This window comes from Theropithecus gelada, chromosome 10 (assembly GCF_003255815.1).
Source record: "Theropithecus gelada isolate Dixy chromosome 10, Tgel_1.0, whole genome shotgun sequence".
Taxonomy (NCBI): domain Eukaryota; kingdom Metazoa; phylum Chordata; class Mammalia; order Primates; family Cercopithecidae; genus Theropithecus; species Theropithecus gelada.
In genome coordinates, this window is record NC_037678.1 from 92,032,027 (window position 1) to 92,051,374 (window position 19,348).

Below are 19,348 nucleotides of genomic sequence, written 5' to 3' on the forward strand. Positions count from 1 at the left end.
CCACCTCATATACACACACCCACAAATACGCCACATTCCTGTGTTCAAGAGTACCAGTACCTGGAGTCAAGTGGCACTGGCCACATGTCACACTCCAGATCTGTGGGAGCTCTGCTTGCTGTGTGGGAGCTCTGCTTGCTGTGTTGAAGGCTAGTGCTGAGTCTCTTGTCTCTCCACAGTAGAACTACTGACACATTGAGCCAGATAGTTCTTTGTCATGGTTGGGGTGGGGGCCATTCTGGGCATTGCAAGATATTTAACAACATCCCTGGCTGTGACCCGCTAAGACACCAGTAGCACCCCAGGTGTGATGACCAAAACTGTTTCCAGACATTGCCAATGTCCCCTAGGGAGTAGCATCAACCCCAGTTGCAAACCTCTGATGTCACTCATGGCCACTAACTGTAGCCTGGGCTTCTGACCTCTTCTGTCTCCTTCCTTTGCTCACACCTCTTTTCTTGTCTTGGCCTCTGCTCCTTTCTTTCCTTTTATTCCCCTTGCCACCTACCTTCTTCTCTTGTGCCATAAATAATTCTATCATATTGTGAGTGCCACATGCCTCTGCAAGGTTTTTGCAGAAACCTCCAGCTCCTCAGAGAGCTCCTTAAGGCTCTGGGAATAAGACTGGACTCTTCTTTGCTGTGTTCATTTGTTGCTGGGTATTCAGGAATGGCTTTCTTCCCACCTAATTCTGAGTTTACTTTGTCACAAAAACATGAAAGTATCTGTCTCATGATTTTGCTCAGATACAGAATTTTTCCTCCTTGTGTAAATGTTTTTCAACAACAAAATTTAAAAATCACAGCAATCCACACAAATTAAAAGATTAGAGGGATCATTCGTTATTATTCAGTTCTGTAACATAACCCAACTCATCAACTCTATTTGTTGGAGTGTTACAAGTAAAAGAACATGAAACAAAATCGTTTCCGTTTCAAGAACTTGTAACACACACACACACACACACACACACACACACACTAACCTGGTGAAATACTTCATTCACGAAGTTGACATAACCTCGTGTTGACAAGAGAATCCGCTGTACCATTTCATACACCATTCGGTGCTCCTCTTCAATGCTACAGAGGCTGGAGTTACTGAGTCTTCGGTCCGACAGGGTGCTGCTGTTAGAATGGCTTTTGTCTGGCTCCATGGGCCCACCACCATCCAGCTCAGGCGCTCTCTCCTGCACAGCACCACCACCAACAGTCTGGAAGAAAGTCAGCACACTTCTCAATGATGCTCACCCCAACTCAAGAACACCTGGCCAAACTTCAGTCTTGCCTTGTTTTAAGTAACTCTAGTTACCATCAACGTGCACAGGGTACAGCAAACCAAAACCAGCAACTGCTTGAAGCACGACAGGCTCCAGAGCCTGTACTTACCAATTTTCTAACTAACCAACAAATCCCTCCCAACTCAGCTATTTTAAAAGGAAAACTACTAAGCTGTTTCAGAAAGGAGGGCTGGGAAATTTTCCCAATCTAAAAGGTTTAATTTGCATTGTAAAACCACAGAATAAATTAATGTGTAAACACATTTGTATTATCATCACATCAGGTCTCTACACCTTAGCATTTGCTCCTATGGTCACAGAGATAGGAAAATTCAGGGGACTTCTTGTACAAAAATGATAGGATGCATCATTTGATTTATGTGACTAAGTGGCAGCTTGACAGTGGAGTGTGAAGATCTTCAAAGGGTATTTTATCAGAAGAATGCTGATCTGAGCTTTATCCTCAGAATCTTAGGTCTAACGTAAAGAAATATTCACAAAATTTTAAACATTTAAAAGACTTTAGGCATGCAAAGAAATGAAGTAATTCATGCAATCACTCACAAAGCTTAACACTGATTTCTGCTCTCATATCCACATAGAATTAAAGGTTTCCTCCAAACAAAATATACATATAATTTTGCTTCATCTTTGCAAACTCCATTATTACTTTTAAGTGTCAAAAATACATAGCCCAAATACAACTAAAATTTACCTACTGTGAATATTTTTTACAAGAAGAGATAAGATATGAATAGTGCAAAACTAATTTCAGTAACTACCAAGGACAGTTTGAAAACAAAACAGATACCCAATAGTAATCTCTAGAGAAAATTAAAGGAATATTATACTTGTAATAATTTTTCTCTTCATGCCTTAGTTACTAAGCCTGTGTGGCTTATCAAAGGCACTATCACACTGTGAGATGTGCTCACCTATGGAAATTATTTTATCTTTTTGACGGATCCACTATCTTCCACACGAAAATAACACTTTATTCATTTTATTCTTTTTTTATCTGAAGTTTCAGTAGGAATGGCCCAAGGATGAGTATAGCACAGAAAGAAGAGGCCCAAACTAAGAATCAAAAGACTTGCTTCTCCACATTCCTAACTGTAACACGAGTCATGCAATTCACTTGGATTTCACATATACACACACATATATGTTAATTTGTAGGACACAGAGGCTAGATTAGGTCTAAAGTCTCTTATGGCTCAATAACCTGTGACTTTTTGACCTATAACTCCCATTTTCCCCACAAACTAAAAAAGAAAAAAAAATATGCACATATATAGCAAATTAAAGATGCCCACAAATTCTTTAACACTCCTTCCACAGAGACATGAGGCCCATGTCCCCTCTCTTTCATCTACATGGACTGTATCACTGCTTTAGCCAGTAGACTAGAATGGAAGAGACCTATGCCAGTATCAGACTCAGGCCCAAGAGGCTGTTGGTTAACAATTCCCATCTCTTGAAACATTTCACTCTTGGAGCCCTGTGCAGGCATATAAGAAGTCCAACTACCTTGCTAACCAGAAAACAGAACAAGAAGTCCCAGAGGAACCCAGCTTTCCTTTCCAACTGCCCCCATCAAGTAGCAGGCATGTGAATGAAATCATCTTGGACCTTGCAGACCAACCAGCGCTGGTGGGCTGAATAATGACTTCCCCAAGGATGTCCTAATCCCCAGAACCTGTGAATGTGTTACCTTCCATGGCAAAAGAGACACAGCAGATGTGATCAAGTTAAGGCTGTTGGGATAGAAAAATTATTCTGGATTATCCAAATGGTCCCAGTATAATCCAAGGGTCCTTATAAGAGGGTGGCAGGAGGATAACAGACAAAGAAGGCTAAGTGATGATGGAAACTAGGAGAAAAGGTGGTGTGATGCAGGGCCACAGCCAAGGAATACAGAAGCTGTACACGGCAAGAACACAGGATTCTAGAAGTTGGACATGGCAAGAACACAGGATTCTCCCTTAGAACTTCGAGAAGGAACACAGATCTGCCAATAACTTGATTTTGGATTTCTGACTTTCAGAACCGTAAGATAATAAATTTGTACTGTTTCAAGACATTAAGTTTGTAAGAATCTGCAACAGTGGCAGTAAGAAACTAATATAACAACTTACTGTGAGGTATAGTGGCAGTCTCTAGAATGGTAGTGGCCATTTCTAGGGATAGTCATCTGCAGGGTATGATGGCACAGAGGGTACAAATGGCTGTCAGCCCAGCACTCTTTCTCCCTCCCTAACAGAACCTCAGTCCTCTGTGTGCCTCCTCCTATGCACCTCAACTGACTCGCAGGAAGCTGATCCCATCCACAGTACTAAGGGACCAATCTGTTTTGTGGAGGCCAATCATGACATCTCCTGGCCCACTCACATACCCAGCTTTAAGCGAATCAGTTTCTTGTTACTGTTCCAGGGGGAGGCAGGTAATGTAAGTTGTTCCACTCAGACAAAAGGAAAGGGCTTTATATTTCTGGATCGCCTCTAAATGTGAACAAGAAAAGCGGTGCCCCAGCTGTTGGTAGCCATCTTACAATCAAGGGGGAAGCTGCTGTAGACAAAGCTCTCAGAGGGAAAGGGCAGAACAGTGAGGAGAGGACCACAGAGAACCAGGGAGAATGCCTGAGTGAACCGTATTCTCAGCCAGCCTCACCATGTGCTTCTTTTTAGTAAGATTAAAGTATTTATTTTATGTTTAAGACAGTTTGAGCTGTGATCCTTTTTCCATGAGGATGATGGAACCATCCTAATTGATTCCGAAGTTCCAACCTTTAAGACGTTAAAAAAGCTAGACAGTAAAAGTAGGTGACTCACAACTGTGAAGAGTCAACTAAAAGAAAAAATCAGAACCTGAAAGCAGTGGTTAATTTGTTCTTTCTACTTCTCATCATCCAGATGTACTTTTCAAGAATGAGCTACTTATTTTCAATAAATACAGGTGATGGTTTTCTGATCTTTTTAAACCAGAGAGGAAAGGTTACATCCCTTAATTAAGACTTTTTTGAACTGAGTGACAATCGCTTCAGATGTTATGTAAATTTACCAAAGAGCATGACTGCGTTTCCTAGACATAATTTCATACAGATTTTTGTCTACCTGATAAGTGAATAAAGGTATCTCATCGTGGTTCAGAACTAACTGCATTTCTCTGACTGCCGATAAAATCAGGGGTCCCTGTAGTCTGCCTTCTATGAGCCACCCTCATCTCCTTTGTCCAGTTTTCAGTGGGGTTGTCTTCTTACCAGTTCGTGGGTACTCTTTATATAGCAGAGATCTTAACCCTTTTAACAGTCACGATGTTACTTCATAGTCTATTGATTGGATCTGGCCTTATGTAGTCTTTTGACACAAAAATCTTTCACTATTTTTTTTTAAAATAAAGTCAAACCTCATTTCTTCCATGGCTACTGGGTCTTTCTTTTTCTTTCTTTCTTTCCTTTTGTTTCCTTCCTTTCTTTCCTCTTTCTCTCTTTCCTTCTGTCCTTGCTTCCTCCCTCCCTCCTTCCTTCTCTTTCTCTCTCTTTCTTTCTTTCCTCTTTTTTGAAATGGGAGTCTCACTCTGTTGTCCAGACTGGAATGCAGTAACACATCTGCTCACTGCAACCTCCAACTCCCAGGTTCAAGCGATTCTCCTGCCTCAGCTTCCCAAGTAACTGGGATTACAGGCGCCTGCCACTATGCCTGGCTAATTTTTGTATTTTTTGTAGAGACAGCATTTCACCATGTTGGCCAGGCTGGTCTCGAACTCCTGACTTCAAGTGATCTGCCTGCCTTGGCCTCCCAAAGTGCTGGGATTACAGGCGCCCAGCCTACTGGGTCTTATTTCTACCTAAAGTAGTCTACCACTTCCCAAATTTAGACACTTTCCTGGATTTTCCCTTCTCTTACATTTTTTTTCTTTTTTCTTTTTTTTTTTGAGATGGAGTCTCGCTCTGTTGCCCAGGCTGGAGTGCAGTGACGCAGTCTCAGCTCACTGCAAGCTCCGCCTCCTGGGTTCACGCCATTCTCCTGCCTCAGCCTCCTGAGTAGCTGGTGGCGCCCGCCACCACGCCCGGCTAATTTTTTGTATTCTTAGTAGAGATGGGGTTTCACCGTCTTAGCCAGGATGGTCTCGATCTCCTGACCTCATGATCCGCCAGCCTCGGCTTCCCAAAGTGCTGGGATTACAGGCATGAGCCACCGCACTCAGCCTACATTTCTTCAGTATTTTGTTTTTATTGTAGACCTTAAATCAATCTGTCGTTTGCTTCAGTATGTTGTAAGAGACTAGCCAATTATTCCAACACCATTAATTAATGATTCTTTCTTTTAATCTTGACTGACATCCTGTTGGGAGATGTGTGTGTGTGTGTGAAGGAGAGAGAGAAAGAGATTGCAGGATTGCAGATTTGATTAGATGTTCAACGCTAATCTCAGTCTCATTCCTTTGAAGTAACCTGTCTGGAAACCTATACCACTGTCTCTTAATTCCTGAAAATCAAATGTCTGTTTAGGTTTGTGTCTTGATAATTTTTCCTGGGACTCAAAGACCCTTTAAGTTTGAGGCATGCCTTTCTTTTTTTTTTTTCAGTTCAGATAAACTTTTATTATTATTTGTTCAATTACTCTCATTCTCTTCTTCTTCCACCCACCTAATATTTGTAAGGTAGGGACCTGTACTTAGATCTTGTCTACTAATTTCTGAGTTCTATCTCTCTAAATTTTTAGTCACTGTGGTGGGATTTTTTTCAGAAAACTAATTTTTTTTCTCAGCAATAATCATTACCATTTTCATTTTATTTACTAATTTTTCTAACTAAGACATTCAAAGGTTTCTTAAAACTTTCTTTCAGCAAGTCTTTCATTGTTCTTACTGCAACCGCACCTCCCTCAGATTTTGAAAATAGGTTTCTCCTCTCACTCTTCAGTGACTTCTCCCCCGAGGAGCCACATGCTCTAGACTGTTTGGTGTTCCTCCATCAAGGTTCCTAATAACCTTGAAGCACAAGAGCCACTTATCTGCCTCCTCAGGTTTGTGCATTCTTTCAGCTCAGGCCTAGGTCGGACTTCTGGGACTTCCAGGGCATCAGCAAATCTGCAGTCAGTGGACCACACTTCCTATCCCTGTTCTTGGGGACCATAAACAAAAGAGCACACGACACCATGATCCCTTAGTGAAGTGGCTGCTCTCTGACCTCCACAAATGGTAGTGCTCCACCAAGTCCCTAAGCAACTCAGCCTGCTGGGAAAGCCCCCATTTGTGTATGGCTGACCAAGGCCAAGACAGAAAAAGCACAGCAGGTCCCATACAAGGAAAGGTCTCTTCTGAAGGCCTCAGGGAAGAGGTAGCCTCCTCTTCTAGGGGCCCCACCATTGCTCAACAGCCAGCCCAAAATCCTGAGCTGCTGATCTACTTCCCTCTCCTGAGATGCCGGAGGGCGCCTGGCAGCCTCACAGGTCCTCACCATGGGCCACTTACAGTTTCCTAAGAGCCTTCCAGCTATTGGGGCTCGGTGAAGGCAAGACAGGCCTCTGTTCTCATGCTCAGAGGCCACTGGTACTCAAGTGAGGAGAATGAGGAGGAGCCAGGAGTGTGCACACAACAGCCATCTTCTCAGAATGGCTCCCGAGATTGCATCATCATGGCAATCCCAACAATGCACAGCAAGTGATTCAAACTCACAACTCCCTCTGAAACCTCGGCATTACAGACAGGGTAGGCCAATAAAATCACCTACCTATAACCAACAACCTGGAAGAACCAATAACTCTAATAATCAATAACTCTGGCTATGTTCCAGTGTGTTTTATTACAGAAGCATTAACAGATAAAAAGATGATGAACAGCATACCTGGATGATTTTAGGCAATACATCAACTCCATTTTTAGTGTTCTGTGTTGCAGTTAGATACTTTTTTTCCAAAAAGAAGGTTACAATCCACTTAATAAAAACAACACGAGCTGCCATATACGGAATTTTTGTACTGTAAATGTTCTCATTGTCTCGAGTTGTAGTAATGTACACTGGCTTTGGTCTCAAATGGGGGATGTCTGGTAGAAAAAAGAAGACATGATTGATTAGGCTAATAAATCATAACATTATGTAACCCCTACAAATGTTTTGGTTTCCAATTAAATCCAATTTTTGGTTGTCTAAATAGCAATTAAGAATGAACAACTTCAATGATTAAAAATGGCATTTTTTGGTAGGCTCCTTTCTGATTCCACCTTGTGATCTGACTGAGAATGGGTGGTGATGGTGATTATTTATGTATCTATGATATACAGCTATGGAAAAACTAAGCTAACAACTATTTTTAACAATTTTGATAAATTACATGAGACTATAATAGTGAAAATCTTTTCACATACATTATACCTAATTTAATTTTATAGCTGGAACAAATGTAAACATATATATGAACTTTTAAAACATAATTTTAGGTATTTTAACATCTAACATTGCAGCGATTAAATCCACTGAACTTTAGAGTTTTATATCCTTTTCCCGTTAGATGAATCCAATGAAACAGAATCAATATCATCTACTTTATATTTAAAAGAATTCAGAAAGTCACATTTCATCTTTGAGGCAATCAAATGCTACCTTTTCCAAAGACTTAGTAAGAAGTCAATTTCTCATTCTTTAAATTCCATAATCAATATGAAAATTATATGGTATTGGATTTGAGATACTACTTGCCATAAGTTCAACTCTCTATCTTAATAATTTTTGTATATCTGGAATACCTGTATAAGGCAGAAAAATTATCAACAAATAACTTTTAATCTAGCAATATTAACAATATACCATGTTTTCACAATGAATTTAGAGTACATATGAAATCAGAAACAAATATTGAAAAAATATTCACATATATATAGCTAAGGAAATACATGTCCCAGTGCCCCTAAAAGTCAGTAATTCTACATCTTTCAAAACGCACCAAGTTTTGGCTTCTCTTCCCGTGCGTGTGTGTGTGTGTACGCAAACACAGAACACACACAGTGCAGACAACTGAATCAGGTGACCATGTTCCCCAAAAGAGTAACATCTCATGTCACCATTTCCCCTCCAAAACTGTTTTTAATTATTCATTTGAACTACCTGTTTTAGATAATAGGGAGAGGAAGATTTGACGCCCACCTTCACCACTCTAAGGGATGCTTCTGTCCTCTGAGTCCTCATTTCTTACAGAAGAAAAGAACATTAGGTGCCAAATTAGAAATTCCTTTCTGTTTCCTAGTCCTCTGAGGCTTACTGCCCATAGCTTGTATAATCACCTAAAATTTGGTTCTCCATAAGCACCTGTCAGTAGTAGCTGCTGGATGTAGGACCCAGCATGAAAGAAAAGGCATACAATGGCAGCTATCTGCCCTGGGCTGGCCTCCAGTCACTGAACAAAGCCTGAGGTCACCATACGCCACCACCCACAAGGAAAGACTTTAGGAAATGCAGAGATTTTTACATTAAAGGATGACAATATAATTATACCAAAAATATCATAAATACATTTCAAATTATTTCTGAGTACAGGAGCCACGGTTCCCTTTTACTGCTGTGAGCTGAGGTATATCTTAGTAGGTACAAATAATTAAAATCACTTATTAAGAAACTTTAACCATCTAATAATAAAGTTACCATTCAATACAAAAATAAAATTACTATTTTACTTTAAAATAATCAAAGGTCACTTTGAAAGAGACTGCATAGCTTTCCTTTGGATATCCTCTATACACGGCTCCAACAGTACTTACCAAGTACAGGTTTGTAGATGTTTGTTAACTTAGTAAATGATGGAAATAAATGAGGAAGATAATACTTTCGAAACAATGTAAAAAGAAATTTAAAACCAGTATCTTGATTCTCCTTATTCTTCCACTCCAAGCTTGCAGCCTTTGGATAATATGTGGAAAAGAACATATGTATATTTACATTTCAAATTAACATATACTAAACTGAAGTGTTATGTTACTAAAATTCCTATCCTAAATGTAAAAAATGACAAATATACTGACAATCATGTAATGAAATAATAACAAAGCTCAAAAGATGGCAGGAATGAATACTTCAAAACAAAACAGTAACTATGTTAAAAACGGCATTTTTACTGAGAACCAAACAACTCAATGACATCGTATCTTTTACAACGTGCTATAATATATCATGTACATATTTTTTCTCTCTGTTTTTTGTAATTATCTAACATTTCTTGTGCCTTTAAAACATTTAGTCACGAATAATCAGGTGCTTTTTTCTAAACTCAGAAAGAGGCCATTTATAATAAATAGAAATTAAAGAAACAATCCTTCTCAAGAATTTCATCCAATGTTACCTACATGTAAAATCAATATCAAAAGGCAAAATCCATGGAATCTTGGAAAATGCATTCTCTGTATTAAAAAAATTCAAAGGCTAAGATAAACCAGGCATGCCAGTCCACTACGGATTAAGTTTAAATCTTTCATAGTGTCGAGATAATATTCTCCCTCTCAAAAACCCATCAGTGTTTGCATAGTGGGAGCACTCCAAAACTGCTCAATATCTGGGACCATCCCTCGGGAGCCAGGAGGACAGCCTGGTTAAACAGGTGCAGTCACCCCCACATGATTTAGGGAAACATGGCCCTTAGAGAAGACCTGTCAGTGGTTCTTAATGTTTGTTAGACCACAGAGCACTCTAGAGCAGGGCTTCCCAACTTCCTTCCTGACATGCCCACTTAGAAAATGAAATTTGTGCAGCACCTGAGGTAAAAGGATGAGATGCTTTGGCTACCCCAGGGGCAGCAGGGCTCAGCATCCATAATATGCCAAAAACTGTGCTCTCAGAACTCATCTCAATCGACAGAAGAGAAGGCAGAAGGGAGGCACCGATATGCACCTAAAACTTTGCACACAATTAGAAGGTTCACAGTCTGCATGCAAACCTCTATCCTGTATCAGTTCCATCCACCTTATCTGAGGTCACACAACTCATTAGTGACACACCTAGAATGAGAACCCAAGGCCCCCAACACAAGTTTGGATACTCTGTTGATTTTCCAGGACAAATGGAATGTCCAAACATTTCTGAACAGCTGGCATTTGAGATGCATCTAGAATGGGCCATTAGAGTTCAAATGTGGAGTTTCCAGAATATGAAAGCACGCCCCAGTCAGGTTTTCAGGATTTTGAAGTCCTGTGTTTCTGTTTCCGGCTAAAGGGAAAGGGGCAAGGAAAGGGGACAAAATTGCTGAGTATTCAGAAAAAGCAGTCAAGTACTGAATCTTGAGAGACAGCAGAGAAAAGCACAGTTCCCTAAAGAAAACTAGAAAGGATTGAAAGGAAGGGAGAAATGCCAGAGAAAATATCAGAAGAGGAGAGAAACTCACGAAGGAGGGGTAGTCAAATCCCCTCAAAGAACAAGGAGAGCAAAACTTGAAGTGTGCCCTCCTTTTGGGCTGACCCTAGAACCCTTGTGGTTTGGGGCTTGCCACTTTAGCAGTGATAGGGCAGAAGGCAGCTAACAGTGGGTGTCAAAAGAACATGAAGTGAGGATGTGAACTCAGTAGAGATTATTACTTCAACAACTTGGCTGTGAAGGGGAAGACAGATACTGGACAATACCCAGGACGAACTCAAGGACAACAGAAGTATTTGCTGAGAAAAAAGAATCAGCACATTTTATTCTAACTATTATTCAGAAATCTAGACCAGGGTCACAAATCTCCTATTAAAATCATAAACCAGTTACTTCAGTTATGTATGCAATTGGTGCATATGAGAAAAATAATACATGACATAAAGGAGGCCTGTGCCAATGGTATGAGGAGATTGCTCCATGTGCTTTCCTTCAGATCCCCTGATAACAGGTCTTCTCTGCCTATTCCTGTCCACCTGTTCAGCCTCTGGGCCCGCCTCCTCCTCCAACCTGTCTTGCAAGCATAGAGATTAGGGGTAGGAAAGGAGTAAAGAGAGAAAAATGGTTTAAACACACTCACAAAATAGTACATACAGCTGGTCTTGCTGCAGTGACCTAAAAAATGGTACATACTCTGCACTTGCTGAAATATCACATAAAATCAACTCAAAGAAAAAGAAAAGGGAAAAAATACGGATACGCAGAGAGAAAAGAGGCAATATTTCCTCTTCCTGCTGAGAATAAACCCACCACACTGAAAAAGTCATAATTTTTCTCTGACCTGAATAACCATATACTTCAACAGTATTTGAAGAAAAAAGCAGGTTTGGTCCTCAGCAATCTTCTCCCCCGATACGGCTGGCAGGAGTGGAGTGATTTCTTCTGGATATATCTTTACTGAAAGGACAGAAAATGATGAAAGCTCATTCACCAAAGTTAAATTTTAAACAGAATTTAGGGTTTTAAAAATGGTCTCTATTAAAATACATCTCTCCATCTACTGAAACTGCTCACACTGAGGAGCACACTCCAAGGCAGTGTGCCTAAAGGGCCTGGAAACACAGCCCAGATGCCCACGAAGCACCTTCTCCCGCTGCACCATTCTTTCCCTTTCGAATTCTGCTTTGGTCAGCCCAAGATCAAATGCCAGTCATTGAGCAATAGTGCAATATACAGTAATAAATCAATGGTCCCAACAGGCAAGTTCCTTGAAAACTCACAGGACACAAATGGCCACCATTAATAGTCCCATGAGACCACTATTGTCTTTCCATAGATGCTGCAGGAAAATACACAGTGGCAAAATAAGATCCTGGTGAGCAGATGAATGTCCACTTATGAACAACAGTGATAAGAATAGACAGTAGCTTTGGATGGTGGAGTTTAATCTTATTAATAGCCAGAAAACCAGTCCAGACTTCCCGTGTGTTTTTACTTCCTGCTACTGCCAACATCTGTCCCCTCCTATTCCTGCTTCCATCACTTCAGTAAATTTCTCCTGTCATCATTTCATATAAAATAAGCTCCAAGTCTTTTGATTCTAAGGTGTGTAAGAATCTACAGTGAATATGAAAGGGGAATAATTCCTCTTCAGACTCCATCAGGATTTCTATTCAAGAAAATGAAAAAGAAAGAATTTCTCAATGTTAAGTTCAAGAATAATTTCAACATGGGAGATCTGCTAACATAACTTACCATCAGCTACACTAGGGCTGGGATTGATGAGTGTCTCCAGTGTGCAAGGGCCCCTGGATGACATGACTGCTGGGAAACCAGGCACCAGGCAAGCAAAAATCAGCACCTGCTCTTCTGCACAGTTTGTCTGAAGTGCTTGAAGCCACAGAAGAAACAGCCTGATTCCTTCACATCTTATCTAAAAACAAAATTAAAAACAATGAAAATGAAACACTTACATGTATTTACAGAAATGCATTACAATGGAGCATCAGTCTGAGAAAGAGAAACTACAAGTTAAAGGTGTGTTAGGTAGTACACCAAGTTCTTTACTTAGCGACAGATAAGCAAAGACGCTGCAATACAGCACGAGTTAAGAGCCAGGGTTTTAGAGCCAAAGTGCCTGGGTTCAAATGCAAGCTCTGCCACTTTCTAGCTGGGACCCACGGAGAACCACTTAACTTCTCCATGCCTCAGTCTCCCCATCTGTGAAATAAGGATAAGAGCATTTACCACAAAAGACTATGATAAAGACTGAGTTAACATATGTAAACCGAATAACACAATGGCTGACTCCCAGTAAGCACTATGTAAGTGCTTCCTGTTAATAGTATCTTATTCTGTAAGGCAACAGTACCCATGGCCTCAATTATCCATAAAAACAATGACAAAGATAATCTCCCTCCAAATTTATATGTGCTATCACTATAATATAACATGTTGATAATGTTCTTGAGAATCAAAAGACTAGGAGCTAAATAAGACCTTGAAGGCCTGGCTTAATGAGACAGAGCAGCTCTCCTCATACCTTATGTCCCTATTCTATTTCTCCAACACCTTTGTCATGCTCTGAATTGCCAGCATCATGCTGTAGGAAACATCAACATAGGGAGATGTGTCCTTTTTCTTTCTTTACACTTCCAAATTTACCCCATTCCTAGAATTCAAAAGCACATGTCCCTCCATTTCTGTATTCCTAAATGACTGAAAAGACTATGTCAATTTAAAAAAAAATAAGCAAAAGAGACTGAAAAAAATGTCACATGCAGCTGAAAGATGTAGCGAGCTCCAAATGCCAGCAACTGGGGTGACTGCCTCATCTCCTTTCCATTAATTCAAGGTGGTGCTGACTCTGCCAGAGCAAGAACATTGCAAGTCAGACACAAGGCTTTGCCATAAAACCAAACCAAAAAGTGGAGAAGAGCCAAAATAAATAAATAAAAATATTCTGCTGACTCCCAATAGAAGTCAAAATACACTAGGACAGACACCCCAGCTGGTGACAGTGTTGCCCCATTAACAGAGTAAATTCACAGCGTACTTCCAAACATGCTCCTGGACTCCACCACTGCTCCACTCAAACCTCCATGCCTGCTCACACCTGCCCTCCTCTCGCCAAGCAGGTAAAATGAGTGGTAACATTACTATTCAGCCATCAGACTGAGAAGAGAGGAGAGAGGAGAGAAGAGAGAAGGCTCTATGTATATCTTTTTTTTTTTTTTTTTTTTTTGACAGGGGATGGAGTTTCACTCTGTTGCCCAAACTGGAGTGCAGTGGCATGATCTCGGATCACTGCAACCTCCGCCTCCTGGGGGAAAGCAATTCTCCTGCCTCAGCCTCCTGAGTAGCTGAGACTACAGGCATGCACCAACATGCCCGGCTAATTTTTGTATTTTTAGTAGAGACAGGGTTTCACCACGTTGGCCAGGCTGGTCTCAAACTCCTGACCTCAGGCAATCTGACTGCCTTGGCCTCCCAAAGTGCTGGGGTTACAGGTGTGAGCCACTGCGCCCAGCCAGCTCTATGTGTATCTAATTAAATTATATTTAACTGAACAAGAGGGAAGTTTCTATGAAATTCTATCACAAGTCTCTGATTTTTATATGTTAACTGTATTTAAGAGAACTAAACATAAATAAGGGTAATTATAAACACGAGATTAACAAACTGATAGGTTTCTGTTTTTATAGTTTTTTTTTTTTTTTTTTTTGAGGTGGAGTCTCGCTCTGTCGCCCAGGCTGGAGTGCAGTGGCCGGATCTCAGCTCACTGCAAGCTCCGCCTCCCGGGTTCACGCCATTCTCCTGCCTCAGCCTCCAGAGTAGCTGGGACTACAGGCGCCCGCCACCTCGCCCGGCTAGTTTTTTGTATTTTTTAGTAGAGACGGAGTTTCACCGTGTTAGCCAGGATGGTCTCGATCTCCTGACCTCGTGATCCGCCCGTCTCGGCCTCCCAAAGTGCTGGGATTACAGGCTTGAGCCACCGCACCCGGCCCAAACTGATAGGTTTTAATCATAACCCTATTTCTCTAAAATAAGAGGGACAAAATATAGAATCTACAGTGAGGCTAGGAATAACTCCTTTTTTTTTCAACATGTGAGAAACAGTTAACATATCAAGTTTTAAGAGGCTGTGATTGTTTAAGCCAGTATAAAACTACCAATATATTAGCTTATTAAAAGCATTCACACAACGTAATTAACTCCAAGTGAATTATCTTTCATAAAATATTCATCCCAGGCTGAATTTTTTCTGCCACTTATGTTTTAGCAAAATCTTATCTCAGCATCAAGAAGTATATGTTATAATAAAAGACATATCCATTTCAAAATAAACCAATTTTAACCTATAAATCTGCCACAAATAAATACTCAAGAGTGAGACCCTGTTGTTCTTTTCTCCCACAATGGCTCTCAAAATTAGGAAAATTAATTAGAGACAACCATAATTTTAACAACCAGGTTACCAAGATGGACAGAATCAAGCATGTGAGCTCTGAAGTTTAGAGGGGGACTGCTCTTCCTTTTTCTGAGGATAAACTGAAGCAGTCAGTGCCTTGCCCATGGTCCCTATCCATACCCAGCAGAATCAGAATCAGAACTCAGAACTCTAAACTCTGAAGCCCAACCCATTTTCTTCTAATACCATTTAAAATGTCTATCACAATAAGGTATGATATAAGAACAAAACCCTAAAAATATAATTTATCAATTAAAAATTAAAACTAAATCAAGTGGTTGTTAAAGATCTTTATTCCAAAACGGCCTAACATTGTTACTTTGTGGCATTAACAAATTTAAGAGTAATAAAAAATGCCATTACACGATAAAATAAATACCTTAGCAGAATTTCCAGTGTGTAGAAGCTTCTTTAAAGTTGAGCCTGAAAGTTTAAAATAATGAATTATAAACAGAGTATAAAAATGCATATCAAAGATCTATTTTAAGAAGAAAATATGTACTTATGACAAAAATATAATTTTTAAAAATAAAAGGAAGAAGGCTGACCTTCAGAAGCAAAGCAATGTCACAGAGGGAAAGACATTTTCAAGATAAAAGTACTTTAAGTATGTATCTCTTCAGAATTATTTTAAAACAGTCAAAATGATTGATATTAAGGTAAGCCAAATGCCCACAGTGGATTATGTACATATCTCTTGTCATGCATAAAATGGATGCTTTTTTTCTTTTTAAATCTCTAAAGGTAAAAATAATGTAAAACGACTGCTCACAAAACAGTTTTACAAGAACATTTTACAAATACTCAGAATGGCATGTTTCTCTCCTGGCAAGGACAACCACATTTATGGGGTTTGGTCCATCAGTAAATCCTCTAGCAGAGCACTTTGGTCACTGTCAAGGAGGCAGAATCAAGGGTGACTCGGAACTCCAGTCAACTACAAAAACTTTGGTGCTGCAGCCCACTAGAATGAGAAAAGCTTCTCTTAGGAGGATGGAACACTATCACTAAGTCTTCTATAAGTGTATTCATGACCTCAGTATGGAGAAATACAACCCCATCTAAATATCTTATGTAGCCTCTAAAACGGGATCTTAACCTCAAAAAAGGAGATGACCTTTTAAAATAGAAATATACTGAAAATCTGAGGCAAGATAACTTTCTTCTCAGTCAAATTACAGATCTTTTAAGAAAAAAATTACTTAGATCCTCTGATGAAAAATTTGTGATAGCTCTTTAACAAATTAGATATCAAGTCATATTTAGTCCATCAATGAATTTCAAAGAGCTCCTCTAACAAGGGAGCCAGTGTTTTGACAACTGATACAAGCCACAGCTACATTGATAAATACATATATAATAATTAAATGAATACTCTCTGTAGAAATGCATTAGGCAGAACAAAATCACTGACAATCTGAAGGAACCTTTTACAACAGTTCCACTGTTCCTAACACCTAACACTAGGGCTCAAAGGAAATTCATCATCATGATTCAGACTAGGTTCTAGCACTTAAATAACTAATAGTTTGTGCATGAGTGAAGGAAGCTAAAGTGTCTCCCCTTCCCCAACTTCTCCCTTCACCAAACCGTATCCAGTAGTTTTTGGTCTAGAGCCAGCATTTACTAGGCTGGCTCCTTCTGTCACAGCTAAGGTTCAAGTTTCCATCTAGCCCACACCTTTCCTCAACCTGGGCCTTGTTCTTTATCCCCATGTTCATCCTTCTTGGACAGTTTGTTCTACCTCAGTTTAACATCTGCTTCATTACAGCTTTTGAGGACCTCATGGTGGCTGGCAGAGCCAACAGATACTAGACCTCCCAGGAGACCTAATGATAAAGTCTGCACAGACAGTTTTCTTTCCAGCCATCTGGCTAATCCATCATCTTACAACATATTCTTGGAAATACTTTCTCCTGGCCATTGTGTGTGACTATTGGTGCTTGTTAGTCCTTCCCCTTCTTACGATGGGTCCAGCTTGTTTTTGGTAGTGGTGCTTTTTCTTTTTTCTTTCTTTTTTTTTGAGACAGAGTCTCACTCTGTCGCTCAGGCTGGAGTGCAGTGGCATGATCTCTGCTCACTGCAACCTCTACCTCCCAGGTTCTAGCAATTCTCCTGCCTCAGCCTCCCAAGTAGCTGGGATTACAGGTGCATACCACCACGCCTGGCTAATTTTTTGTATTTTAGTAGAGACAGGGTTTCACCATGTTAGCCAGGCTGGTCTCCAACTCCTGAGCTCAGGCAATCCACCTGCCTTGGCCTCCCAAAGTGCTGGGATTAAAGGTGTGAGCCTCCGCGCCCAGCTGTTGGTATTTTTTAAGTATTTGGACTACCTACAGATGCCTATATCCACTGTTCCCTACACAAAGAGAAGAAAAATACATATAGAAAGGACATTACATGCAGACACCTAGAACATATGACCCATATTGGTCAATGGTCCCAGACTTTTTAAAATTAATCTGGTAATTTGTTACAGCAGCAACAGAAAACTAATACATACGTATTTGATCTAGTCTATTCTGTTGTATTCAAAAACTCTTTTGTACACGTGAAGCAGTACAGCTTAGGAGTTATAAGCCAGATTCAGAAGCTAGACTGCTCGGGTTCAAATGTAAGTTCTGCATTTATTAACTGTGTAACCTAAGTTAGTAACTTCATCTCACTATGCCTGAGTTTTCTCATCTGTAAAATGGGGTGACAACAGTATCTATCAGACAACTGACAGTGAGATTTAAACGAGTTAATATATACGAATGCACAGAACAGTGCCTGGTATGTGGTAAGTACATTTTTCATGCAAGACAGGCTATCAGCTATTCTCTAAGGAACTCTTTTCTAATTAAAAAAATATATGTATCAGCAAGAAAAACTTGTGCAGTGGGGGCACAGAGCTTGAGGACTGGTGATAAGTACCTGAGAACCTTGCTTGGCCTCTGTAGGGTTTTTCTGTTTTGTTTTGTTTTGTTTTGTTTTGTTTTGTTTTGTTTTGTTTAGAGATGCAGTCTCACTCTGTAGCCAAAGCTGGAGTGCAGTGGTGCGATCTCAGCTCACTGCAACCTCCACCTCTGGGGCTCAAGTGATTCTCATTCCTCAGCCTCCTGAGTAGCTGAGACTACAGGCATGCGCCACCATGCCTGGCTAATTTTTTGCATTTTAGCAGAGACGGGGTTTCACCATATGGTGATCTGACCACCTCGGCCTCCAAAAGTCCTGGGATTACAGGTGTGAGCCACTGCACCCAGCCCTCTGTAGGTATTTTTTAAGGCCTTAAGTTCACAAAGATACTTCTTCTTTAACATTATCAAGTCATTTCTCATTTTGTTTTAATTTTTAAGTTCCTCTATATATGTCATGCCTGTGTGGATTTTTTTTTTTTTTTTTTTTTTTTTTGGAGATGGAGTCTCGCTCTGTCGCCGGGGCTGGAGTGCAGTGGCTGGATCTCAGCTCACTGCAAGCTCCGCCTCCCAGGTTTACACCATTCTCCTGCCTCAGCCTCCTGAGTAGCTGGGACTACAGGCACCCACCACCTCGCCCGGCTAGTTTTTTTGTGTTTTTGTAGTAGAGACGGGGTTTCACCGTGTTAGTCAGGATGGTCTCGATCTCCTGACCTCGTGATCCACCCGTCTCGGCCTCCCAAAGTGCTGGGAATACAGGCTTGAGCCACCGCGCCCGGCCGCCTGTGTGGATTTTTAAACTTCTTATCCAAGCTATAATTATACCCACCCCACCTCTTCTATGCCTCATCAACCCTACTGGTTGCCACTTTATTGACCATGGGAATAACTGAAAGAATAAATAAGTAAATAAGATCTAATTACTTGGGCTGATTCTATGAATTTCTAATTTCTATTGGCTTTTACTACATTTTAACCATAAATATCCTTTAAATGTAAGTCTTACTACTTTTGAAGAGGCAGTAAAAATGTCAGGGTTGGGACTAGTGAGAGAAGAGTGTAGACCCTGAACAAAATTTAAGGGATACCAAAAAACTCAGTAATCAAGATAAGTACTTTCATGCAATGGTTTTTAAAAATTGCATTTTAAAAATGAAAAGAATCCATAATGAACAATATTAAATTTTTAGGGAACCTGAGGGAAAAGAAAAAGGGTATACTTCTGTATGCATGTTTCTATGTATTTTTTTTTCTTTTACAGAACATTAAAGTAGCTGAAAAATGTAAAATTGGGTGTATTAAAACTCATAGCATTAGTTTAAATATTTTATTTATAACAAAGAATGTATTATATTACTTTCCTG

At 40.1% G+C, this 19,348-nt stretch overlaps 1 protein-coding gene across 1 annotated transcript in view; it reads right to left on the minus strand.

Moving 5' to 3' along the window:
- Positions 1-19,348, minus strand: part of RALGAPA2 (Ral GTPase activating protein catalytic alpha subunit 2) — a 321,348-nt gene that overhangs the window by 236,038 nt on the left and 65,962 nt on the right. The window contains exons 5-10 of the mRNA XM_025399680.1: positions 15,467-15,510; positions 12,372-12,549; positions 11,458-11,573; positions 9,035-9,173; positions 7,128-7,327; positions 986-1,213 (exon numbers count right to left, since the gene is read on the minus strand). Coding sequence (XP_025255465.1) covers positions 986-1,213; positions 7,128-7,327; positions 9,035-9,173; positions 11,458-11,573; positions 12,372-12,549; positions 15,467-15,510 — 905 coding nt within the window. The remainder of the gene's footprint in view (positions 1-985; positions 1,214-7,127; positions 7,328-9,034; positions 9,174-11,457; positions 11,574-12,371; positions 12,550-15,466; positions 15,511-19,348) is intronic.